General features: G+C 38.9%; 2 protein-coding genes across 3 annotated transcripts in view; one reads left to right on the forward strand and one right to left on the reverse strand.

Moving 5' to 3' along the window:
- Positions 1 to 26,457, forward strand: part of RPGRIP1 (RPGR interacting protein 1) — a 72,229-nt gene extending 45,772 nt beyond the window's left edge. For both annotated transcript variants that reach the window (XM_082619416.1, XM_082619417.1), the window contains 4 exons: positions 18,806 to 18,998; positions 21,720 to 21,804; positions 24,441 to 24,571; positions 25,634 to 26,457. In XM_082619416.1, the coding sequence (XP_082475542.1) occupies positions 18,806 to 18,998; positions 21,720 to 21,804; positions 24,441 to 24,571; positions 25,634 to 25,746 (522 nt within the window). In that variant the 3' untranslated portion in view covers positions 25,747 to 26,457. The remainder of the gene's footprint in view (positions 1 to 18,805; positions 18,999 to 21,719; positions 21,805 to 24,440; positions 24,572 to 25,633) is intronic.
- The window catches only part of SUPT16H (SPT16 homolog, facilitates chromatin remodeling subunit), a 34,229-nt gene continuing 32,603 nt past the window's right edge, over positions 26,024 to 27,649 (reverse strand). Inside the window, exon 26 of the mRNA XM_082619415.1 lies at positions 26,024 to 27,337. Coding sequence (XP_082475541.1) covers positions 27,192 to 27,337 — 146 coding nt within the window. The 3' untranslated portion in view covers positions 26,024 to 27,191. The remainder of the gene's footprint in view (positions 27,338 to 27,649) is intronic.

Consider the following 27,649-nt stretch of genomic DNA (forward strand, 5'->3'; position numbering starts at 1 on the left):
CCATATATGTGATACCATATGATATTTGTATGTCTGTCTGACTTCATTTAGTATGATAATCTCTAGATTCATCCATATTGCTGCAAATGGCATTGTTTCATTCTTTTTATGGCTGATATTCCACTGTGCACATACACCACATCTTCTTTATCCATTCATCTGTCGATGGACATTTAGGTGGCTTCCATGTCTTGGCTACTGTAAATAGTGGTGCTGTGAACATTGAGCTTGTAAAGTGGTAATATTAAGTATGCCCACCTTATAGCCATGTGGCAAGATTTAAATAAGGTAATGTGTGATAAAGGTTTAATACAGTACTTGAGACAAATTAAGCACCAGATTATAGTGATGATGATGTTGATGGTGGCAGCAGCCTGTCTTCTCTGAAATACGCTCGTTCTTTTTTTTTATTTTTTTTAATTTTTGGCTGCATTGGATCTTCGTTGCTGTGCACAGGCTTTCTCTAGTGGCAAGTGGGGGCTACTCTTCGTTGTGGTGCATGGGCTTCTCATTGCGGTGGCTTCTCTTGTTGTGGAGCATGGGCCCCAGGGCGCTCGGGCTTCAGTAGTTGTGGCACACAGACTCAGTAGTTGTGGCTCGCGGGCTCTAGAGTGCAGGCTCAGTAGTTGTGGAGCACGGGCTTAGTTGCTCTGCGGCATGTGGGATCTTCCCGGACCAGGGCTTGAACCCCTGTCTCCTGCATTGGCAGGTGGATTCTTAACCACTGCGCCACCAGGGAAGCCCATGAAATATGCTAGTTCTTAAATGCAAGCTTCTATGATCTGGTAGTGGCTCCTACAAGGAAGGACTAGGCCCTAAGGGGAGGGGATTGAGGCAGAGGGGTGTCATTTCCCTTCTACCTGCCAGGTCAATTGAATAGGTTGAGCAGTATGACTTAAGGAAGACCTTTACGAAATGTCTTTCTCTTGTACTGCTAAAAAAGTAAAACAATCATAGTACATTTGGGTCTTTAACTTCCTGTCTTTTAGTCCAGAATTAGAACAGTTCCTGTATCATGGGATATGTATAGGAATGTTCCGCAGGAGGCTCTGTTAATTAGCACAAGGTTCCTAAAGGCCTTCTGTACTTATCTTCCAAGAATCCCCAGAAAATGATCTCAACCCAAACCATATGGTTTCCTCCAGATGAAGTTCAATTCCTGGTCTCAGGAATCAATCTCCCATTCTGAGTGGACCATGTAACTTTTCCCTCCCCCTTCTTAGCAGCTCCTAATGAGAAGGGAGCAATCATTTCCATTGCTTTGTGGCCTCAGGTTACTGTCTTTTAGCCGTAGTGTATATCAAGGACCTCAAAGTTTATTCTTTTTTCTTATACTCTTAATTTCAGGGGTTGAAAATGTCTTGACCCCTTATGTATGCTAATTAGTTTTAGGAAATCTGCCCGCCCCCCGCCCTCAAATTATCTAGCACACCTGAATAAGCCAAAGGGAGCTGTCTGTCTGGCACTAATGCTGCATAACTAACTGCTGTTAGGGGCTCTGCTAGCAATGAGTTAATATATATTTCAGTTGTTAGTATGGTTAATATTACTAATTATATATGTGTGTGTGTGTATATATATAAATAAATAAATATATATATAAATATAAATATAAATATATATATATATATATATATATATATATATATATATATATATTTGCTGTTCAGTCCCAGTAAGATTATATAATGGAACCAGCTCATGTAAAGGATTCTGGATCAAGGAAAAATATTAGATTGAACCATATCTTAGTCAATTCAGGCTTCTATAATGAAGTACCACAGACTGGGTGGCTCATAAACAACAGAAATTTACTTCTTTTGGTCCGATTCTGGTGAGGGCCTCCTTCTAGGTTGCAGACTGCCATTTTCTCATTGTGTCCTCATGTGCCAGAAAGAGAGCAAACCAGCTCTCTGGCCTCTTATAAAGGCACTAATCCCATTCACAAGGGCTCCACCCTCATGACTTAATTACCTCCCAAAGGCCCCACCTCCAAATACCATCACATTGGGATTAGGGTTTCAACATATAAATTTTGAGGGGTACACAAATATTCAGTCCATAACAAGCCTTATGAAATTATCACTTTTATAGATTAAAAATGATGGACTATCGTCAATTTCATATAGTTCATTCTAATAGGAATGAATAAAGCCTCCATGTGTACCTTGCTCAAATTTTAATTTTATTCATCCTCCTAATTCACCTTTGTTATCAGAGTAAGCTTGATATGGATTTCTGATCATTTGTCCCAGGATTAGTTGCAAGTAAGGTAAGAATACGTTTTTCTTTTATAAACTAGAATACTACAGATAGAGCTAACTCTCTATTGACCATTACCTATAATCCCTGCTGCCTCTCCCCCACCCCGCCACCCCAGAAAAACCATTGTTTTGAATTTTGAGGTACATCTTTTCAGATCATAAAAAACACTTTAACATTCATATTGTTTTGTATTAGTCTTTTTTGCTTTAAATAAATGACATTAAACTGTATATGAACTGTACATATTATCTTTTAAAAAGCTTTTTATTTTGAAATAATTACAGATTTGTAAACAGTTGCAAAAAATGTCCAGAGAGGTACCATTTACTCCTCACCCAGTTTCCCCCATTTTTCAAAGCATTTTTGGTCTGTATTCTTCTGAAACATTCATTTTTCTTTTTGAAAAAAGTTTTTCTTTTTTAAAAAATTGAGGTATAGTTGTGCAATATTATGTAAGTTTTGGGTGTACAGCAATGATTCACAATTTTTAAAAGGTACATTTATAGCTATTATAAAATATTGGCTGTATTCCCTGGGTTGTACAATATATCCTTGTAGCTTATTTATTTTAGTAGTAGTTTGCATCTCTTAATCCCCTACCCCTATCTTGCCCCTCCCTGCTTCCCTCTCCCCACTGGTAACCACTAGTTTGTTCTCTATGTCTGTGGGTCTCTTCCTTTTTTGTATATTCACTAGTTTAACATTTAAAAAAAATTTTTTTACCTGAAGTATAGTTGATTTACAGTGTTGTGTTAATTTCTGCTGTACAGCACAGTGACTCAGTTATACATACATATATGTACATTCTTTTTTTATATTCTTTTCCATTATGGTTTATCATAGGATACTGAAGATAGTTCTCTGTGCTGTACAGTAGGACTTTGTTGTTCATACATTCTATATACAATAGCTTACATCTGCTAACCCCAACCTCCCACTCCAGGCCTCCCACAACCCTCTCCCCCTTGGCAACCACAAGTCTGTTCTCTATATCTGTGAATCTGTTTCTGTTTCATAGATAGGTTCATTTGTGACATATTTTAGATTCCACATATAAATGATATCATATGGTATTTGCCTTTCTCTTTCTGACTTACTTCACTTAGGATGATAATCTCTAGTTGCATCCATGTTGCTGCAAATGGCATTATTTCATTCTTTTTAATGGCTGAGTAGTATTCCATTGTATATACGTACCACATCTTCTTGATCCATTCATCTGTCGATGGACATTTAGGTTGCTTCCATGTCTTGGCTATTGTGAAGAGTGCTGCTATGAACATAAGGGTGCATGTATATTTTTGAATTAGAGTTTTGTCTGGATATATGCCCAGGAATAGGATTGCTGGATCATATGGTAATTCTATTTTTAGTTTTCTGGGGAACCTCCATACTGTTTTCCATAGTGGCTGTACGAAGTTACATTCCCACCAACAGTGTAGAAGGGTTCCCTTTTCTCCACATCCTCCCCAGCATTTGTTATTTGTAGACTTTTTAATGATGGCCATTCTGACCCGTGTGAGGTGGTAGCTCATTGTAGTTTTGATTTGCATTTCTCTAATAATGAGAGGTGCTGACCATCTTTCCATGTGCCTATTGGCCATCTGTGTGTCTTCTTTGGAGAAGCGTCTGTTTAGGTCGTCTGCCCGTTTTTCGATTGGGTTGTTTTTGTTGTTGTTGTTGTTGTTGAGTTGTATGAGCTGTTTGTATATTTTGGAAATTACGCCCTTGTTGGTCATATTCTTTGCAAATATTTTCTCCCATTCTGTAGCTTGTGTTTTTGCTTTGTTTATGGTTTCTTTTGCTGGGCACAGGCTTGTAAGTTTGATTAGGCCCCATTTGTTTATTTTTGTTTTTATTTCTATTGCCTTGGGAGACTGACCTAAGAAAACATTGGTATGATTTATGTCAGAAATATTTTGCCCATGATCTCTTCTAGGAGTTTTATGATGTCATGTATTATTTTAACTCTTTAAGCCATTTTGAGTTTATTTTTGTGTATGGCGAGAGGGTGTGTTCTAACTTCATTGATTTACATGCAGCTGTCCAACTTTCCCAACACCACTTGCTGAAGACACTTTTTCCTGTTTTATATTCTTGCTGCCTTTGATGAAGATTAATTGACTGTAGGTGTGTGAGTTTATTTCTGGGCTCTCTATTCTGTTCCACTGATCCATATGCCTGTTTTTGTGCCAGTACCACGCTGTTTTGATTAATGTAGCTTTGTAGTATTGTCTGAAGTCTGGGAGGTTTATGCCTTCTGCTTTGTTCTTTTTCTTCAGGATTGCTTTGGCAAATCTAAGTCTTTTATGTTTCCATATAAATTTTAGGATTATTCTAGTTCTGTGAAAAATGTCATGGGTAATTTGATAGGGAATGCGTTAAATCTGTAGATTGCTTTGGGTAGTATGGCTGTTTTAACAATATTAATCGTTTTAATCCAAGAGCATGTGGTATCTTTCCATTTCTTTTTTTTCTTTCTTTCTTTCCATTTCTTTGAATCATCTTCAATTTCCTTTATTAATGTTTTATAGTTCTCAGTGTGTAAGTCTTTCACCTCCTCAGTAAGGTTTATTCCTAAGTATTTTATTTTTGCAGGTGCTATTTTAAAAGGTATTGCTTTTTTACATTCTCTTTCTGATATTTCATTGTTAGTGTAAGGAAATACAACTGGTTTGTGAATGTTAATCTTGTATCCTGCTATCCTGCTGAATTTGTTTTTCAGTTCTAGTAGTTTTTGTGTGGAATGTTTAGGGTTTTCTATATATAGTATCATGTCATCTGCATATAATGACAATTTTACCTCTTTCCTTCCAATTCGGATACCTTTTATTTCTTTTCCTTGTCTGATTGCTGTGGCTAGGACATCCAATACTATGGTGAATATAAGAGGTGAGAGTGGGTATCCTTGTCTTTTTCCAGATTTTAGTAGAAAGGCTTTCAGCTTTTCACCATTGAGTATTATATTGGCTGTGTGTTTGTCATAAATAGCTTTTATTATGTTGAGATATGTTTCCTGTGTACCCACTTTGGTAAGAGTTTTTATCATAAATGAATGTTGAATTTTGTCAAATGCTTGTTCTGTATCTATTGATCATTTGTTTTTTTTCTTTTCTTTTTTTAATGTAGTATGTCACACTGATTGATTTGCGTATGTTGAACCATCCTTGTGAACTTGGGATGAATCCCACTTGGTCATGGTGTATGATCTTTTATGAGTTATTGGATTTGGTTTGCTAATATTTTGTTGAGAATTTTTGCATCTATATTCATCAAAGATATTGGCCTGTAATTTTCCTTTTTGGTGGTGTCTTTGTCTGGTTTTGGTATCAGGGTGATAGTGGCTTCATAGAATGTCTTTGGGATTCCTTCCCTCCTCTTCAATTTTTTGGAAGAGCTTGAGAAGGATCAGTATAAATTCTTCTTTGTATGTTTGGTAGAATTCGCCTGTGAACCCATCTCGTCCAGGACTTTTGTTTGTAGGGAGTTTTTAAATTACAGAGTCTATTTCACTTCTAATGATTAGCCTGTTCAAATTATCTGTTTCTTCTTGATTCAGTTTTGGTGGGCTGTATATTTCTAAAAACGTATCCATTTCTTCTAGGTTGTTAAATTTGTTGGCATATAATTGTTCATAGTATTCCCTTACGATTTTTTGTATTTCTGCAGTATCAGTTGTTATGTCTCCTTTTTTATTTCTTATTTTGTTTATTTGGGTTCTCTCTCTTTTCTTCTTGATGAGCCTGGCCAGAGGTTTGTCAATCTTGTTTACCCTTTCAAAGAACCAGCTCCTGGTTTTATTGATTTTTTTCTGTTTTTTAATCTCTATTTTATTTATTTCCTCTCCAATCTTTATTACTTCCATTCTTCTGCTGACTTTAGGTTTTATTTGTTCTTATTTTTCTAATTCTTTTAGCTGGTAGGTTAGGTTGGTTATTTGAGATTTTTCTTATTTTTTGAGGAAGGCCTGTATCACTATGAACTTCCCTCTAAGAACTGCTTTTGCTGTATCCCATAAATTTTGTATGGTTGTGTTTTCATTGTCATTTGTCTCAAGGTATTTTTAAATTTCCTCTTTGGTTTCATCATTGACCCATTGGTTATTTTAGTAGCATGTTGCTTAATCTCCATGTAATCATTTTTTTCTCATTTCTTTTTCTGTGGTTGATTTCTAGTTTCATGCCATTGTGGTCTGAAGAGATGCTTGAGATAATTTCTAAACTCTCAGATTTATTGAGACATTGAAAACAATTTATTATTGTTTTGTACCATAGTATGTGGTCAAACCTAGGGCATGTTCCATGTGTACTTGAAAAGAATGAGTATTCTGGGGCTTCCCTGGTGGCACAGTGGTTAGGAATCTCCCTGCCAATGCAGGGGACACGGGTTTGAGCCCTGGCCTGGGAAGATCCCACATGCCACGGAGCAACTGGGCCCGTGCGCCACAGCTACTGAGCTTGTGCTCTGGAGCCTGCGAGCCACAACTACTGAAGCCCATGCACCTAGAACCTGTGCTCCACAAGAAGAGAGGCCACTGCAATGAGAAGCCCACGCACTGTAGAGAAGAGTAGCCCCCGCTTGCCGCAACTGGAGAAAGCCTGCATGCAGCAATGCAGCCAAAAATAAATAAAATAAATAATTTAAAAAAAAAGAATGTGTATTCTGGTTTTTTTTTTGATGTAATGTCCTGAAAATATCAATTAAGTTCTATTGTATTATTTAGAATTTCTGTGCCTTATTGATTTTCTGTCTAGGCGATCTGTCCATTGATGTGAGTGGGGTGTTAAAGTCTCCTACTATTATTGTATTCCTGTCAGTTTCTCCCTTCATGTCTGTTAGTGTTTGTTTTATGTATTTGGTTGCTCTTATATTAGGTGCATATATATTGATGAGTGTAAAGTCCTCTTTTTGTATTGATCCTTTTATCATTATACAATATCCTTCTTTATCTTTCTTTATGGCCTTTGTTTTGAAGTCTGTTTTGTCTGAGTATTGCGACCCCACTTTATTTTCATTTCCATTTCTATGAGACATTTTTTTCCATCCCCTTACTTTCAATCTATGTGTGTCCTTTGCCCTAAAGTGGGTATCTTGTAGGCAGCATATTGTAGGCTCTTGTTTTCTTTTATCCAGTGTGCCACTCTGTGTCTTTTGATTGAAGCTTTTAATCCATTGACATTTAAGGTAATTAAAAAAAATTAATTAATTTATTTATTTATTTTAATTTATTTTTGGCTGTGTTGGGTCTTCATTGCTGCATGCGGGCTTTCTCTTGTTGCAGCAAGTGGGGCTACTCTTCGTTGTGGTGCATGGGCTTCTCATTGCAGTGGCTTCTCTTCTTGTGGAGCATGGGCTCTAGGCATGCAGGCTTCAGTAGTTGTGGCTCACAGGCTCTAGAGCGTAGGCTCAGTAGTTGTGGTGCACAGGCTTTGTTGCTCTGCAGCATGTGGGATCTTCCTGGTCCAGGGCTCAAACCCATGTTCCCTGCATTAGCAGGCAGATTCTTAACCACTGTGCCACCAGGGAAGTCCCTAAGGTAACTATTGATAGATATGTATTTATTGCCATTTAAACCTTATTTTCCTGTTGATTTTATACTTCTTCTTTGTACCTTTCCTTTTGTTTTTCCTTTTGTGGTTTGATGGTTTTCTTTTGTATTATACTTATGTTCTCTTCTTTTTGGTTTTTGTGAATCTATTGTAGGTTTTTGATCTGTGGTTACCCTGTTTTTCAGGTATGTTAAACCCATCCTATTTCTACTTGCCTTAGACTAGTAGTCATATAGGCTCAAACACATTCTAGGAACTGAAAAAAAATCTACATGTTCTTATTTTACTCCCCACGTTTTATGATTTTCATGTACTCTTTTACATTTTCATGTTCATACTTTTGCTGTTCACTGTGGTTATCATCACTTTCACAGAAATTTTTTAATTTTTTAAAAATCTGTGTACTGGCTTGTTTAAGTGATTTACTTTCCAATTGTTATTTTCTCTTTCCTTTAGATTTTTACTTCTTTTCCATTTAGGGAAGACCTTTCAATATTTCCTTTAGAATAGATTTAGTATTGCTGTATTCTTTTAGTTTGTTTGTCTGAGAAATTCTTTATCTCTCCTATTCTGAATGACAATCTTGCTGGGTAGAGTATCCTAGGTTACAGATTTTTCCCCTTCAGAACTTTGAATGGATCTTGCCCCTCCCTTCTGGCCTGCAGCGTTTCTATAGAGGAATCAAATGTTAGTCTTATGGGGGTTCTCTTGTAATTAACTGTTTGTTTTTCTCTTGCTGCCTTTAGAATCCTCTTTGTCTTTAACTTTTGCCATTTTTATTATAATATGTCATGGGACTTCCCTGGTGGTACAGTGGTTAAGAATCTGCCTGCCAATGCAGGGGACATGGATTCAATCCCTGGTCCAGGAAGATCCCACATGCCGTGGAGCAACTAAGCCTGTGCGCCACAACTACTGAGCCTGTGTGCCACAACTACTGAAGCCCGCCTCAACTGCTGAAGCCCATGTGCCTAGAGCCTGTGCTCTGCAACAAGGGAAGCCACCACAATGAGAAGCCTCCACACCGCAACAAAGAGTAGACCCCGCTCACTGCAGCTAGAGAAGGCCTGTGCACAGCAACAAAGGCCCAACGCAGGAAAAAAAAAAGTCTTGGTGTAGGTCTGTTTAGGTTTATCTTGTTTGGGACCCTCCATGCTTCCTGTAGCTGGATATCTGTTTCCTTGTTTAGGTTTGGGAACTTTTCAGCCGTAATTTCTTCAAATACATTTTCGATCCGCTTTTCTCTTTCTTCCCCTTCTGGAATTCCTATCATGTATAGGTGGGCATGCTTTATATTATCCCATAGGTCTCTTATATTGCTTTCACTTTTTTCATTTGGCTTTCTGTCTGCTGTCCTGATTGAGTGATTTCCATTATTCTATCTTCCAAGTCACTTATTTGTTCTTCTGTATTATTCATTCTGCTACTTATTGCCTTTAGCTCAGCTTACATCTCAGTCAATGAGTTTTCTGATTTTTCTTGGTTCCTCTTTATAGTTTCTAGTTCCTTCTTATAGTACTCTGCATTTCTGTCAATAGCCTTTCTTAATTCCTTCAGTACCCCTTTTTGAAACCAGTGTCTATTAAATCAAAGAGGTCTGTTTCATTGTTTGTTCTTTCAGGGGAATTTTCTTGGTCTTTAAACTGGAGGTGGTTCCTCTGCTTCTTCATTTTACTTATATTTCTCTTGTTCTGTGAGTTTAGGAGAAACAATTATCTACTGTGGTCTTGGAGGGCTATTATGTGGAAGCATCCCTGTGTAGCTGTGTGGGTTTAATATTTTTGGTGCAAGGGCTGTTTTAATATGGATATCTGTTGCCTCTTCCCTCAGCATGTGCAGGCCATTATCCCCTTGATAGGGGGTGTGCAGATGCGGCAGTGCCCAGTCCTAGGGTTCTTGGTGGCAGTGGTGGCTCATGTGCATCCCCGGAGCATGTGATGGGTGCGGGAGCTGCTCGTGACCACTCCTGGAGCTCGTGTAGGTGGTGTCCTACCGCCTGAGAGCACATGCAGGGAAAAAGCCTGCAATGGTGGGTCCCACCCCTCCCCTCATGCACCCCCCAAACAATGGCACCTGTCCTCTAAGGTGGCGTGGGCTTGCTCCACAAACACCCTCAGTTGCAGTCACACCAGACTCCTGCCCCTTCAGGCTGTTTTCACACTGCCAACCCCAGTCTTCTCTCTGGGTCTGATATCCGAAGCCTGAGCTTCAGCACCCAGCCCCAGCCCACACCAGCAGATGCATATCTCAGGCTGGGGAGTGCAGGGCAGTGGCACTGACTATGCAGGTCTCTCTCCATTCTGGCTGCTGAAAACTGGTTGCTGCATTCTCCTCTGAGGCTCTGAAGCTCTGTCCCAGCTGATCTCCCCGCTGGTGAGGGGACTTCCCAGGGTGTGGGAACCTTTCCTTTTTCACAGCTCCCTCCTAGGAGGGAGGTCCCATCCATATTCCTTTCTCACTTCCTTTTTTCCTTTTTTCTTTTGTCCTACCTGGTTACATGGAGATTTTCTTGCCCTTTCAAAAGTCTGAGGTCTTCTGCCAGCATTCAGTAGACATATTGTGAGAATTATTAATACATGTAGATGTATTTTTAATATATTTGTGGGAGGTGGTGAGCTTCACATCCTACTACTCCACCATCTTGATTGCTCCCCCGCTTTTTTTTATATTTAACATATAAGTGCTATCATACAATATTTGTCTTTGTCTGACTTATTTCACTAAGCATAATACTCTCCAATTCCACCCATGTTGTTGCAGATGAAAATTTTTCATTCTTTTTTATGGCTGAGTAGTATTCCGTTGTGTGTGTGTGTGTATATATATACACCACATCTTCTTTATCCATTCATCTGTTGATCAGCACTTACATTGCTTCCATATCTTGGCAATTGTAAATAATGCTGCTATGATGAACATTGGGGTGCATATATCTTTTCAAATTAAAGTTTTTGGTTTTTTCGGATATATACCCAGGAGTGAAATTCCTGGGTCATATGGTAGATCTATTTTTAGTTTTTTGAGGAACCTCCATACTGTTTTCCACAGTGGCTAAGTTTATTCCTAGATATTTTATTTTTTGACATGATCTTAAATGGGATTTTTTTTTACTTTCTCTTTCTGATATCTCATTGTTAGTGTAAAGAAATGCTACAGATTTCTATATATTAATCTTGTATCCTGCTATCCTACTGAATTCATTAATTATTTCTAAAGTTTTTATGTGGAGACTTTAGGATTCTCTATATAGAGTATTATGTCATCTGCAAATAGTGAGAGTTTTACCTCTTCCCTTCTAATTTGGATACTTTTTATTTCTTTTTCTTGCCTGATTGCTGTGGCTAGGACTTCTAATACTTTGTTGAATAGAAGTGGGGAGAGTAGACATCCTTGTCTTATTCCTGAATTTAGCAGGAAGGCTTTCAGCTTTTCACCATTGAATAGTATGTTGGCTGTGCGTTTGTCATAATTGGCTTTATCATGCTAAGATATGCTCCCCTATACCCACTTTGGTGATAGTTTTTATCATGAACGAATATTGAATTTTATCAAATGCTTTCTCTGCATCTATTGCGATAATCATGTATTTTTGTCTTTTGTTTTGGTTAATGTAGTGTATCACATTGACTGATTTGAGTATGTTGAACCATCCTTGCTACCCTGGAATGAATCCAACTTAATCATGGTGTGTGATCCTTTATATGTATTGTTGGGCTTGGTTTGCTAATATTTTGTTGACGATTTTTGCATCTATATTCATCAAAGATATTAGCCTGTGATTTTCTTTTTTGTAGTGTCTTTGTCTGGTTTGGGTATCAGGGTGATGGTGGCTTCATAGAATGAATTTGGGGGTGTTCCCTCTTCTTCAATTATTTAGAATAGTTTGAGAAGGATGGGTGTAAGTTCTGCTTTTTATGTTTGGTAGAATTCTGCAGGGAAGCCATCCAGTCCTGGACTTCTGTTTTCAGGGAGTTTTTTTTTTTTAATTACAGATTCTATTTCACTGTAGTGATTGGTCTGTTCAAATCATCTGTTTGTTCTTGATTCAGTTTTTTTGTTTGTTTGTTTTTGTTCTCTTTTTTTTTTTTTTTTTTCCGTACGCGGGCCTCTCACTGTTGTGGCCTCTCCCGTTGCGGAGCACAGGCTCCGGATGCGCAGGCTCAGCGGCCATGGCTCACGGGCCCAGCCGCTCCGCGGCATATGGGATCCTCCCAGACCGGGGCACGAACCCGTATCCCCTGCATCGGCAGGCGGACTCTCAACCACTGCGCCACCAGGGAGGCCCTTGTTCTCTTTTTACAACAACAGTAAACATTTATTTTCACACAGCTTCTTAATGTCGGGAAACTGGGAGTGGCTTTGCTGTGTGGTTCTGGCTCAGGGTGTCCTGGGACGTTGCAGTCAAGCTGTCAATTGGAGCTGCAGTCATCTAGAGGCTTGACTGGGGCTGGAGGATCTGCTTCCAAAATGGCGCCCTCACATGGTGCTAGTTGTTCGTAGGAGGCCTCAGTTCATCACCTTTTGAGCCTCCCTCTCCATGGGCTACTTGAGTATCCTCAGGATACAGCAGCTGGCTTCAGTCAGAGGGAAGGCTCCAAGAGCGAGCAAGGCAGAAGTCACAATGTCTTTGCCAACCCAGCTTTAGGAGTCACACTCCTTCCTTTCCACAGTATCCTGTTTGTATCAAGGTCAGTCTTATTCAATGTAGGAGAGTATGTAGGAGGTGAGGATCATTGGGAACCATCTTAGAGATGACTACCACAAACCAGTAGGTTGCTGTGACCAGGATCTTTACTCTGCCCCTAGGTTTGCTTCATTGATGGCTCCAGCATGAAATAAAAGTTTTGATTTTTATGTGTTTTTTTAATTTTTATTATTTATTTATTTATTTTTATATCTTTATTGGAGTATAATTGCTTTATAATGTTGTTTTAGTTTCTGCTGTACAACAAAATGAATCAGCTGTATGTATACATATATTATCAGGCTGTATGTTTCTAGAAACTTGTCCATTTCTTCTAGGTTGTCCAATTTGTTGGCATACAACTGTTTATAGTAGTCTCTTAGAATATTTTGTATTTCTGTACTATTAGTTGTTATGTCTCTGCTCTCATTTCTTATTCTGTTTATTTGGTTCCTTTCTTCTTGGTGAGCCTGACCATAGGTTTGTCAGTTTTGATTATCTTTTCAAGAAACCAGCTCTTGGTTTTTTTATTTTATTTTTTATCTGTATTTTATTTCCTCTCTGATCTTTATTATTTCCTTCCTTTTGCTGACTTTAGGTTGTGTTGCTTCTTCTTTTTCTAATTCATTTAGGTGGTACATTAGGTTGTTTATTTGAGATTTTTCTTGTTTATTGTGGAAGGCCCGTATTACTATGAACTTTCCTCTTAGAACTGCTCTTGCTTCATCCCATAGATTTTTGTAAGGTTGTGTTTGTGTAAGGTTGTTGTTTGTCTTGAGGTATTTTCTGATTTCTTCTTTGATTTCATTGTTGACCCATTGGTTTTTTAGTAGCATGTTGTTTAGTCTCCTTGTGTTCATTCTTTTCCCGTTTTTCCTTCTGTGGTTGATTTCTAGTTTCATACCCTTTTGGTCAGAAAATATGCTTGAAATAATTTTTATCCTCTTAAATTTGTTGAGGCTTGTTTTGTGACCTAATATGTGGTCTATCCTAGATAATGTTCCATGCACACTTGAAAAGAATGTGTATTCTAACTTTTTTGGCTGTAGTGTCCTGTACATTATCAATTAAGTCCAACTGGTCTATTGTGTCACTTAGGACCTCTGTTGCCTTATTGATTTTCTGTCAGGATGATCTGTCTCTTGATACCAGTGGGGTGTTAAAGTCTCCTACTATTATTGTATACCTGTCCATGTCTCCCTTTATGCTTGAAATAATTTTTAGGTGCCCTTATATTGGGCACATAAATGTTAATAAGTGTCATATCCTCTTCTTGTATTGATACCTTTTTTATTATATAATGTCCTTCTATGTCTTTCTTTACGGACTTTGTTTTTTAAATTAATTACTTACTTAATTTATTTATTTATGGCTGCATTGGGCCTTTGCTGCTGTGCACGGGCTTTCTCTAGCTGCAGCAAGCAGGGGTTCTTCTTTGTTGTGGTGCGTGGGCTTCTCGTTGCGGTGGCTTCTCTTGTTGCGGAGCATGGGCTCTAGGCGCACAGGCTTCAGTAGTTGCAGCACATGGACTCGGTAGTTGTGGCTTATGGGCTCTAGAGAGTAGGCTCAGTAGTTGTGGTGCACAGGCTTAATTGCTCCGTAGCGTGTGGGATCTTCCTGGACCAGGGCTGGAACCTGTGTCCCCTGCCTTGACAGGCAGATTCTTAACCACTGAGCCACGAGGGAAGTCCTGGACTTTGTTTTAAAGTTTGTTTTGTCTGATATGAGTATCGCTAACCCCACTGTCTTGTTTCCATTTGCATGCAATCTTTTTTCCATCCTCTCACTTTCAGTCTGTGTGTGTCTTTCATCCTGATGTGCGTTTCTTCTAAGCAGCATATTGTAGGTTCTTGGTTTTTTGTTTTGTTTTGTTTTTAATCCAACCTGCCACTCTATGATTGGTGGATTTCGTCCTTTGACATTTAATGTAATTATTGGTAGGTATTTACTCATTGCCATTTAAAACTTTGTTTTCCAGTTGATTTTGTTTCTCTTTGTTCATTTCTTCTTCTTTTTGTTTTTCCGTTTGTGGTTTGATTGTTTTCTTCTGTAATACTCTTGAGTTCCTTTCTTGTTTTTTTTTAATCCATTGTATGTTTTTGATTTGTGGTTGTCCTGTTTTTCAAGTATCTTGACCCATAACTATACTTGCTTTAAACTACAAGATAGTCATACAAGTTCAAACACATTCTTAAAGATCTACATTTTTATACTCCCCTCCCCTACATGTTGTGATTTTGATGTCCTGTTTACATCAATGTTTATCAATTTTGTTTATCTTTTCAAGGAACCAGCTCTTAGTGGCAAGTATTTTTCAATCAGTAATGTTTTGGGATTCCATCCATATCAATATATTTAGTTTTTTCTAGTTCATTCTGCTTAACTGCTTATTAGTATTCCATTAAAATAATATGACCTTTTATTTAGACCTCAGTGGGCAATGCTGATTGAGCTTTTATGCTATGTGCATGATATTCATTAACTCACTAAATCCTCACAGTACCCACGTGAGTTGTTTGCTCCTTCAACAAGTAATTATGGAGTTACCTGTCTTATTATTTGCCAGGCTCTGTGGATACAAAATGGTGAATAAGACAGACTTGGTCCCTTCCCTCTTGAATCTTACTTTCTACTGAGTGCAAACAGATATAAATCACTGAACAAACAAATAGATACTTGCTGATTCTAAATACTACAAAGAAAACAAATAGGGTGATATAATAGTTAGTAATGGGAGGGGTTGAGTTAGGTAAGGTGGTAAGGAAAGACTTCTCTGAGGAGAGGACATTTCAACTGAAATCTGAAGAATGAGAAGGGAAGCCCTGGGGGATAGTTATCTCAGGCAGAGATGGCAAATGTAAAAGCCCTGGGGTAGCAAATAGTTTGGTTCATCTAAGGTACAGGAAAGCAAGGGAACATTATATATCAGTTACATCTCAGTAAAGCCGGGGGAAGAGAGGAGATTCCACTGTAAAATTTCATAGCCAGACTTTGCAAATGAGCCTTGAGAAGAGCAAACGTTTGATGACCATACCTAGCTATTGCAGAATTTGTCCTCTGATATGTGTACAGACCGGCTACACCAGGACCTTGTCACTTTTGTTTCTGTACAACCAGGTATCTACAATAACAGAGGGAAAAGGGGGGAAAATAATGCCACATTATAACACCCTTGTTCATGTGTATCTTTGTGTTCTTGGCAAATGTCTTTGTGGGATAGATTCCTAGAAGTGGAACTGCTGATTTTAAAAGGAATGTACTCTTGAAATTTTGATGGATACCACTACATTATCATCCCCCAAATTATACTAATTTATACTCTCATCCTGTAGTGACCTTTTTCTCTCATAGTGTTATGAACACTTTCCCCCCAACATCCTCAATTTAATGGAATGAGCGTGACTGTGAGGGAAAGAGTCAAAAGTAATTTTTAAAAATTTAGATCTAGGTGACATGGAGAGGTAACAAAACAAATTAGTGCTATGCTAGATGCTGTGACTAAAGGGGTTAGCAAAACAGACTTGTGGTTCTAGAACTCATGGAGCTTACAGTCTGTGAAGTGCTGTCCAACAGAATTATAATGTGAGCCACCAATGTAATTTAAAACTTTCTAGTGTCCACATTAAAAGTGTAAAAAGAAACAAGTAAAATTAATTTCAATAGTGTATTTTATTTAATGTAATATATCCAAGGCATTATCATTTCAACATGAAATCAATGTACAAAAATTGGGGTATCTTATATTTTTTTTAATGCAAAGTCTTCAAAATCCTGTGTGAATTTTACACTGACAGCACATCCCAATTCAGATTAGCCACATTTCAAGTGCTCAATAGCCACATGTGGCTAATGGCTATCATGTCATATAGCGTAACTGTGGTGCAATGTTTTCCAACTGTGAGTTGGCATCCCTTAGTGGGGAATGAACTGAGATAGAATTGAATACAAAATAATAGTCTGTATTACATATAGTAAGGTTAAGCATTGTTTCAGGGAACATTTGTATAAGTGATTTTTTTTTATATATATATACATATACAGATACACATATGCTGAATCTTACAGTTTGAAAGTCACTAGTCTGGTAGTTCTTCTTTTTTTTTCTTTTAACTATAAATGTTCATCCCCATTAAGCATAGACGTTTGTTTGTTTGTTTGTTTGTTTTGATAAGGGGCATCATTCAGGCACTTAAATGACTACAAACACCTTTCTCTTATTTTCCCAGACCTCAGGGTTTTGCAAAGTGTGTTCCATGGAAAATTAAACCCAGCCATGGTCCAGGGGGTGAAAAAAGATTGTGTAGTCAAATATATTTGGAAAAAACTACCTCTGTATCATCCTCTATAAGTGCTCCAATGTGTATTAGCATATTAAAGTCTTTAAGTCCAGTTAAAGAAAGCTGATAGCTTTGTTAATCTTGATTTTCCAAAATTTATTTTCTCACAGAACCATTCATTTGTAAAACACCTTCCTCAGACACACTGTGAGAAATTCTGCTTAACTTTTATTGAGACTACAGCATAGGGTTTGCAACTTAAAGATAATTGCAACAGCAGCATAAGAGAACTTTCTAGGGTGATGGAAATGTCTTCTTAAATAGGGTGTTGATTACACACTTGTATACATTTGTCTCAACTGCATACCCAAGGTTTTGCATTTTACTGTATGTAAATTATACCTACGTATTTAAAAGTTAAACATAGATTGCCAGGAGCTACCCAGACAATGTGATATGATTGGCTTTTACACTTTTTTTTTTAATGACAATCGCTGTAAGAAATATGTTTCTACATTGTGCTCAGTATAATCATATCTAAGTTTCAAGAAACAAGGCTTACCTTTATCATTTGCCAAGAACTGTCATATTTTCTCTCCTATTCCATTCCATTCCATCCTATCCTATTTTATTATTTCATCTCAAAAAAAAAAAAAAATTCCCTAGCAGTCCAGTGGTTAGGACTCCGCACTTTCACTGCTGAGGGCCCAGGTTCATTTGCCGGTTGGGGAACTAAGATTCCACAAGCTGCGCAGCACAGCCAATAAATAAATAAATAAATAAATTAACTAGTGAATCCCACTAAGCTGACCCATAAATGTCAAAATTCACATTTTGGAAAACACTGTGTTTTTTTTCGGGGGGGGCGGTTTGTGGGGTTTTTTTTGCGGTACACGGGCCTCTCACTGTTGCGGCTTCCCCTGTTGCAGAGCACAGGCTCTGGACATGGCCCAGTGGCCATGGCTCATGGGCCCAGCCACTCTGCGGCATGTGGGATCCTCCCGGACCAGGGCACGAACCCATGTCCCCTGCATCGGCAGGCGGGCTCTCAACCACTGCGCCACCAGGGAAGCCCAAATGTCTTTATTTTTAAGAAGCACCCAGATTATTTTGATGCAGATTTGTTGAGAAATATTGCCCACTGGACTTCCTAGGAGAAGGCACAGGAGCTCTGCTTGCTTCCTAAGAGAAGAAAAGATGGGTGGTGGGGGGCAGATTTGGAGAAGTGAGGACATTGGCCTGGTGACCTGGAGGAGAGAAGCAGCCCTGAGGGCACTCACAGATGAAAGGGAGAACTGTGGTTATAGGCCCTCCCTGGACTGACTCCTTACTAGTGTCACGACACTGACTTGCTGCTACACTGTACAAGGTGGGGGACTTAATGTTGACCTCAGTTTATTTCTTGAAACTATCATGATGTCAGCCCTCCTCCTGGTATCCCTAATGTGAAAGTGGACACAGGGACGTGAAAGGAGGGGATGGCGGCTGTAGCAGCAACTCTGAAGCAGAGCTCAAAGAACTGGAGTTGCCGTGAGAGGGCAGGGTAGTCTAATGGCCTGCTCCATGTCATGTACTTTGTGGGGGGTCAGTTGGGACACAGGGAGCGCTGGGAAGCTCTTTGCTTTAGTGGCTAAAACAACTGCTCAGTTGACAGGTCTCTTAGGACCTAACTGCAGGAAAAAGATGGATTGGTTTTCATGGAGAAAGTTTAAGAAAACGATCTGTTCAGAAAGTTTCTTGATTCTTTTTGTATGTGGTGATGGCTGAGAAAGGCTGATCTGGAGAATTGATTCACTGGACTGGGAGGTAGAGGAACTGGATTCTCTTTACAAATTACCCATGGTTAGTGGTGGCAGTTCAGTCAGGTGGTCTCTTGGTGCCAGTTTAAGGTACCTATAAATTGATTCTCAAGGAGTAATATGTTAGGTGGAATATGCCTGTGATTGATCCCTAGAGAGTAATATGTTAATTAGATGGAGTATAAACACTGGCATCTCTAACCTATAGGAAATGAATGTTTTCCTTGTCAGGGTTCAGAAAAGATGTGCATTGAAATCATCTCCCTGGCATTCCACCCAGAGGCTGAAGTGATGTGTGATGAGAATGTGAAACAGGTGTACGTGGAATACAAGTTCTACGATCTACCCTTGTCGGAGACAGAGACTCCAGTGTCCCTGAGGAAACCGAGAGCAGGAGAAGAGATCCACTTCCACTTTAGCAAGGGTGAGGCATCCCTGGTGAACAGCCAGGAGAGGAGGCGGACAGTCATTTAGTCTGAGGGGTCTGAACTACTCTGGACTTCTGTTGGAGTGGACCCTACTGTTTTATTTTCTTTTATTTATCAAAGTAATATATGCATATGGTTTTAAAATATCAAATAGGCTTAAAAAGATTTTTGATTAAAATAAAGTAGTCCTTTGCTCCACTCTTTCTCTGCAGATCATTCCCCCTCACCTCTCCCTGACTACCCCCCTCAGTCCACCACACCACTTTTCACTTTTTCTGCTATTTCTTTTTTTATTTAACCCCATGTTTCTGAGAAATGATTCTATTGCAATTTCCTGATTCACTAATTCGTTCCTGATTCAGACATTATCTGTTGACTTCCTATCTTGGCAAATAAAACTTATCTCTCTTGTATCACACCGTGCTCCCATATAGTTGGATCATAATTTAAACTTAATTTTTTTTTTCTTTTTTGCGGTACACGGGCCTCTCACCGCTGCGGCTTCTCCTGTTGCGGAGCACAGGCTCCGGACGCGCAGGCTCAGCGGCCATGGCTCAGGGGCCCAGCTGCTCCGCGGCACGTGGGATCTTCCTGGACCGGGGCACGAACCCGTGTTCCCCGCATCAGCAGGCAGACTCTCAACCACTGTGCCACTAGGGAAGCCCTAAACTTAATTTTTAATTAATCGTAATTGTTTCTATTATTATGGATGTGTAAACAGTCTTGCAGGGCCAAGTTGTACACCATGATTATAGTCTCTTTCTTGTTTATATTTTGTTTGTCTCAATTTTTCATTTGCTTTATTTTCATTATACCTGTTGGGATTCTTTCTACATCCTCCAGAAGCCTTTTAAATTTTCAAATAATCAAACCTGTCAAATAATTTATCTTTTTTTTTTTTCCTGAAGATCTCTCTTTATCTTCTTGTTCCTCTTTAGCACACTGTTGAGCTATTATCCCACTGCTGCCATTTGGAGAGTTTAATTTAATTCTATTTTTTACTGGATTTTTTATCTCCTGGGTCATGTGTCACCCTCTGATTTATTATATTTTAATGGATCATATTTTCTAGTAGCTTTTAAAGAAGGAGTACACTGGAAGTAAATATTTTGAGATAGTCATGCATGCATATATTTCTCTTTTTTTTTTTTTTTTTTTTTGTGGTACGCGGGCCTCTCACTGCTGTGGCCTCTCCCGTTGCGGAGCACAGGCTCTGGACGCGCAGGCCCAGCGGCCATGGCTCACAGGCCCAGCCGCTCCACGGCATGTGGGATCCTCCCGGACCGGGGCACAAACCCGTGTCCCCTGCATCGGCAAACGGACGCTCCACCACTGCGCCACCAGGGAAGCCCTGCCCATATATTTGATTGATAATTAGACCAAGTATAAAAATGTATGTTGAAAACATTTTTCATCCAGAATGTCAAAGCAGTTGGTCCATGGTCTTTAGGTCCAGGCCTGGAGTCTAACACTTGTATGAAGACTACCCTCTACCTCCCCAGAGGACTTTAACATTTTTTCTTCATTTTTAGTGTTCTTAAATTTCAGAATAATGTGCATATATTTTCTTTAATTGTTCCGGCCATTCAGTGGGCTCTTTAAATCTGGAAGCTCGTGGCTTTTAGTTCTGGGAAATTTTATTGCATTTCTTTGATAACGTTTTCCCCCTACATTTTCTCATTTTCTTAGTAGAATTTTGGATCTTCCAAATTGATCCTCTAATTTTATCACTTTTCTCCTATAATTCTACCTCTGTTTTTTTCTTTCTTTCTTTTTTTGGAGGGGGTGATTTCCTTAATTTTATCTTCCAGTCATTGACTAGGTATTTATTTTAAATTTCTAAAAGCTGTTTCTTGTTCTCTATTCCCCACCCCCAACTCACCCCCCGCAACCCTTTAAAAAAGTATATCCTTTCTTTACATCATAGGAGATAGAAGTTTTTCCCTCACTTGTGTAAAGTGAGCTCAAGGGTGGGCAGTCCAGAGCTGAGGCCATGTGATCAGGATCAGGGATCCAAACTCCCATCTTGCCTTCCTGTCCCCCTCATGCCTGTCTTCCATCCTTTCAGATGCCTCACGGTCCTTAACAGCAGCTGCAGAAAGGAAGGCTACCTCCCAGTTTCACACACCATGGTGGGCAGAACTCAATCATGTGGCCAAACCTAGCTAAAATAGAGGCTGGAAAACATAGGCTAATTTATTTGTCTGCAACAGTCCCATGTAGAAATGAAGAGGAAGAGGGGAATGGATGTTGAGACCTTGAGTTGAACCTACCTCAAAACCCAAATCTCTAGGCGGCCTTAAAAAAAAAAAATCAGTGTCCTAGAATTCTTCCAATTGGGCAGTGGTGGGAGCACGTTTATCCTGGCATTTGGCAGGACAGCTTCCAACACAGAGTGTAAGGCTTCCTTTATATCTATCAGTGGTCGAAGCATTTTCTTAAAGGGCCACATAGTAAACGTTTTAGGCTTTGTGGGCCAGTCTCTGTCACAACTCTTCAACTCTATCATTGTAGTTGGAAAGCCACCACAGATAGTATGTAAACAGATGGCTGTGTTCAACAAAACTTTATGAAAACAGGTAGCTGGCTCATGGGCCCAATTTTGCCAATGTCTGCTTTATATCAATGTTTTACACATACCATTTATGAAAGTTTTAGTGCCCAAATAGCAGCAGTATATGATTCTTTGCTTTTTTCCCACTTAACCCTTAATACAGTGATAGACCTGGACCCAGTGGAGCAAAAAGACCGAAGGCAGTTTCTGTTCGCCATGTTGACTGGACAAGATCCTGAGCAAGGACAGTAAGCATCTGCTTCCCACTTTGAAAGACAGGAGACGTCACACAGGAATTTAGGAGTTTGAATTTGGCTTTGTGGTGATATGGAATATTTTAATAACTTCTTTCATATTAATATACTCCTAATGAATCTCCCACCTACTTGAGTCTAATTTATGTTTGTGACTAACTACCTGATAAATTATATCATCTCACAGGATTAGTTCATTTCTCACCCATGCCAGCCCCTGATAAGCGCTTTTTTTTTTTTTTTTTGAGGCAGCAATTTACTTGAATACTTAGTGCCCCCTACGGAAAGGACAAAACGCCTTGACACTCTAGGATAATTTGATTCATTTCTCTCAAACATAGTACCATACCATTGCTAGCTTACCGAATATTATGCCTTTATAATAACAATTTTATTTTTGACTTAAAAATGATTTTTCTAACAGGAATACTTTGAAGTAAATTCTAGGTCTACTCTAAGTTTTAGGAAAGCCAATTGTCATTATTCATATAATCTGAGGAGCCCTCCTTTTAGAGGTTCCAGATGAAATGCCTGGGATATATATATAGACTAAAAAATTTCTCATTTAGCTGAATTTTGAAAATCAAATTTAAGTGGACATCTGGGTTTTCTTTTGTTTTTGGCAAAATCTGGCAACGCTACCTCCTTTTCATGTGTGTGGGTAAGAAGTAGTATGGGACTGGTGTTCTAATCCATTACTTTTCTAACAGCCCAATAAATTTATTTAATTTGCATTTACTTTGTCTCCAGTTAGTCCTAAGAAGGACTGAAAAAGGAGCCAGTTGAAATAAACCGTGAATCTGACTTCAGTATCACGGTGGACTTAGACAGATATAAGCTTACTGGTAACTTTTGGAAATGGAAAGAGATTTGGTCGTTTCTCTTTTGCATTAATGTTAAATTTAGCTTTTTCTTTTCTCCTCTCAGCATTCCTACAACTCTCTCTTCCTTTATTCCTTTACAGGGGTAATCTTTTTATTTTCTTTTTGTGATCTTCTACTCAATTTGATTTCCATTGATTTTACCTTTGATTTTCTTTTTGCCTGTATGATATAGCAGATAGAACATTGCCTTTGTAATCACACAGACTTGGTTCTGAATCCTGACTCTTCCACTTGCTAGCTCTGTGATGTTTGAGGTATTACTTAATTTGAAGGCTCCAGTGAGGATGATACTGAAATAATATAGTTTACCTAAAGCACTTGCTATTGTGCACGTGATGTGGTGATGTGAGTTACCATACGTTTCCTGGGAAAATGGGTGGAGGAGTCAGTATTATCCCTTTGCTTTGTTGAAGTTCTCAGTACGGATACAGAAACATAATCACAAACGAATATTGCTTAATGACTGAATGCATCACTTTCAGGATTTCTTCTTCTCAGCTTAATCGTGTTTAGCTGTGATTTAAAACGCTTTAATTTTTGGTCCTATTCTTGCTCCCTTAGCACTTTCTATTAGCCACCAATGTTAGCTTTTTAAAAATTAATAGGAATATGAAATGTCCAGAAGAGGCAAATCCAGAGAGACAGAAAGTAGATTAGTGGTCACTAGGACTGAGGGAGAGAAGAGTGGGGAGTGACTGCTTAATGGGTATAGATTTCTTTTTGTGGTGATGAAAGTGATCTGAAATTAGATAGTGGTGATGGTTGCACAACATTGTGATTATACTAAGAAACATTGAATTGTACACCTTACAATGGTTAAAATAGTAAATTTATGTTATGTAAACTTTACCTCAAAAAATTTAATAGGTATCACTTTCTGGAATTCAATATCATTTTTTGCTAGACTAAGTCAAGGTAATAATAGTCAGCCTTCTGTATCTGCAGGTTCCCCCCACATCCATGGATTCAACTAATGGTAGATGAAAAATATTTGAAAAAACAATTCTAGGAAGTTCCAAAAAGCAAAATTTAACTTTGCCATGTACCAGCAACTATTTATGTAACATTTACATTGTATTTACAACTATTTATATAGCATTTACACTGTATTAGGTATTATAAGTAATCTAGAGGTGATTTAAAGTATATTCTATATGCAAATCCTACACCATTTTATATAAGGGATTTGAGCATTGGTGGATTTTGGTATGAGGTGGGCCCTGTAATTGCTGTTAACTGCTCACTGCTTAGGAGGAGCTGTGCTGTGTTCTTTACAGTATCATCCTCCAAGACTTACAACTCTAAGGCATACACTTTTTATATTCATTTTGCAATTCTGTATTCCTTCTGTTTCCTTTACTCTGCTCAGGCTTGGTATAACACTTTGATTTAGAAATGTAAAACCTCTTCTAACTTCCATAATCTTGGTTTTTGTTCAACACCTCCACTGCCCATTTCAAATCTTTCAGCAAAACTGTAAACCATCTTAAAAGGAATTATATCTCAACGGTTGAGACAACTTGATCAACTACTTTACCTCAAGTCTTAGTTCCTTCCAGACCTGTTACTTTAAATTAAAACGACTTCTCAGTCTCTTGCTGTTGTAGTCTTGTAAAATGGAGGAAAGGGAGAAGTGATTCAGGGAATACAATGTGTAATTTATGGTTACTTTTATCCTTTTTTTTTTTTTTTTAAAGCCTAAGGGTATCAGCAGTACTGAGTTAAATGGATTTTCCCCCCCTTTAGTTTAAAGTTTACAGTGGTAAGTGATCCTATGGATGAGGAAAAGAAAGAATGTCAAGAAGTAGGCTACGCATATCTGGAACTGTGGCAGATCCTGGAATCGGGAAGAGACATCCGAGAGCAAGAGCTAGACAGTGAGTGATACGTTTCTGTGCTCCTCAGTTCCACTTATGTCTAAGGAAATCATCCTAATAGTGAAAACATTGTTTTACCTTTAATACATAATTACCACTACAAAGTTGATGAGACAATCTGGATTGAAATCCCTACAGCTATATTTCTTTCTAGATCAAGTATGAATGTAATCAGTTGTGTATCTTAGCCCACATACCTCCTGACAACTAGAATCTATTATGAATCTCCAGTGTTTGAGACATGGAAATTTTGAAAAGACACATTGTTTTGATTTCATTCAAATTTGAACATCAGACTTTCTCTCCACCCTTATTGACTCTGTTCTGAAAACTGTGTACCTTGTTTCCTCTTACCCACCCAGAATGGTCATGCTTGATTCTAACCTCTTCACTCCCAACATTTCAATCATAAAATCCTATTAATTTTACCTCTTAAGTGTTCTGAATCTGTCCCCACCTCCTCTGTTAAATTTCAGAACCCTTTTCTCTCCTGAATTACTCAACAGCCTCATGACTACCTTCCCTGATCTACTTGTGCCCCCTTGGAATATATTCCCCAAAGAATGGACTCACTTTTCTAGAACCCAAATAAAAAACTGTAATTTCTAATCCCTTCAGTTAAAACCACATTCCTTACAAGACAAATGGCTTGTTGTGCTCTGGCTCCTGCTTATCAATACAGCTTCATTTCTGCCATTTCTTACAGTTTTCCAAACTTGTCCTCCTATCTTGGCACATGCTCTATGTGCTTGGAATATCTTTTACTTTTTGAAGACTAATGGATTTTCTCCAGGAAACCTTTTCCGATTCTCCATTCTGGATTGGTGCCACTTCTATGTGTTCCCAAAGCACCTAGCGTTTTCATCACAGCACCTACCATACCATACTGTAATGACTGTGTGTTTTCCATAGTCTTCCACCAGATTAAGTCCCACTAAAATATGAGGTATAACTTTATTTAGTATCCCCAGCACTTAATGTGGAAAATACCAGGTATTTAAGTGTTTGTTTTTCAATGAATGACACTGCTGTCTGACATGTTTCTTTTTCCTTTCCCAACAGTTGTGAGCCCTGAAGATCAGGCTAACCCCATAGGAAGGCTGAAGGTGTCCCTTCAAGCTGCTGCCGCCCTCCATGCTATTTACAAGGAGATGACTGAAGATTTGTTTCTGTGATGGGACAAGTGCTATTCCATTCTAAACCCTGAGGGAACCATAGTAAAAAGTCTCTTATAAAGTAACTTGTTCTACCATGAATTTGGTTTACTATGATGTCTCAAGCTAATGATGAAAGCTTAGAATGATGAAAGTTTCTTTCTGAGATATTAGCTGGATAAAGGGAATTATTATCTAATGGCTTAGCACTTTTCCAGGAGAGAAGCAGGCTTGCTTTCAGAAACTGCAAAAGAACTGTCACAGAAGGTGAATTTACAAAAACAAAACAACAACAACAAAAAAAACCCACAGTTTATTATCTCTTAGTTCTTCCAAAATTGAAAATATCAAGTCCTACTGCTAAGGAGAAAATAACAAACAAACAAACAAAATCCGAGACCCCTCCCCCCCTCTTCTCTTAAAGTCACAGAACACAGAAGGAACTGCAGTGGGACAGGTGGGTGCAGAGAGAACCAGGAGGGAGAGGATGGCAAGATAAACTCCCCAAATACTTAAAAAGCTGTTCAACAGAAATTGTGATAAATACAGGACAATGCGAGACAAGTAAAAACAAGGAGCAGCAGTGACGAGAGGCTGTGTTGTAGATGTGGCTGGCCTCTCTTCCTCTTCTCTTTTCTCGTCAGGGTATTCTAGGCCCAAGGCATGACTTATCCCTTCCAGATCTAAATGTTGACTCCTTTGAGCCTCCTTCTAGATTTTCACTAGAAGCAGTACATGACACACAGCCATTTTTCCTCATATATCAGAAAAAAAAAAACAGTGGTAATTCTGCTTCTACCATTGTACCATGTGTGAATTTGTAAAGATGAAACCGAGCCAGGGAGTATCACTGCTTCTTATGTCTTCCAAGGCAGCAGAAATACCTCAGAATCTGCATGAGGCAAGAAAGCAGAACTCAGATGGAGGTACCAGCCTGATAAGACTCACTAGCTCAAGTTGTATGGTTTACACCATTAGCAAATTCCAAGAACCTTTTCTTGAGTACTGCAAAGATGGAACTTAAAGAGATGTGAGGAAGATCATGGCAGTAGGGTAGGATGGAGGATTGAATCTGCTGGTCAAGAACCATGGTACAGGTAGTTAAGGGTCACCTTGTACCAATGTCTTGGAAATACGGCTTTGAGACATCAAAGAATAAGATGTCAGAAGCCAACGATGTCCTGGCAGAAGGTGACAGGAAGAGAGAGGAACGAAACGGTATTTATTAACAGCGGAAGCCTCTGCCCTTCTTCAAGAACACCTCCTCCCTTGCCATCTGGATGGGGCCATTGGCACGTGTCCTGGTATTCCCCAAGTAGATTGGTCCGCACAAATGGCCCCCTAAACCCATAAACACAAATGGCAAAACTTCAAAAGAAAAAAAGGAAAAATACAGTTTCTATGTCATGTAAAATTTTCAGGGATTGGCTGAAGGAAGAATGGAGCTGAGGGCCAAAGTTCCGAAGTTACTTCCTCTTTTTCTTGGGAGGCGCAGAGCTGTGTCTGGAACCTCGGTTAGCGCCTCGGCCTGAACTGTGCACAGATGCCTTCCTCTTCCGGCTCATACTGCGACTCTGTTCCTCTTCCTCCTCATAGCGACTTTCACGGTCGGCTAAACAGAAGAACGTGGCACTAGTTAGCTAGAGGTTAACTTTAGGTATCTAACACTGTTGCACACAGCATGAAATAATACAGAGAAGGTACTCTGGAGTCAGTTTTAATCTTTACTCAGCTGCTTACTAGTTGTATCATCTTGGGCAAGTACTTAACCTTTCTGAGCCTTGGTTTATTTATAAAATGGAAAACTGTTTTAGGATTAAAGGTAATCTATGCAAAGGACTTATCACAATGCTTGGGATACAGTACAGTACTTTCCTTTTCATCTTTCATTTACATTTGGCATTTGGTTTCAGAGTAATTAAAA

Source organism: Mesoplodon mirus, assembly GCF_964341445.2.
Source record: "Mesoplodon mirus genome assembly, chromosome: 4".
Taxonomy (NCBI): domain Eukaryota; kingdom Metazoa; phylum Chordata; class Mammalia; order Artiodactyla; family Ziphiidae; genus Mesoplodon; species Mesoplodon mirus.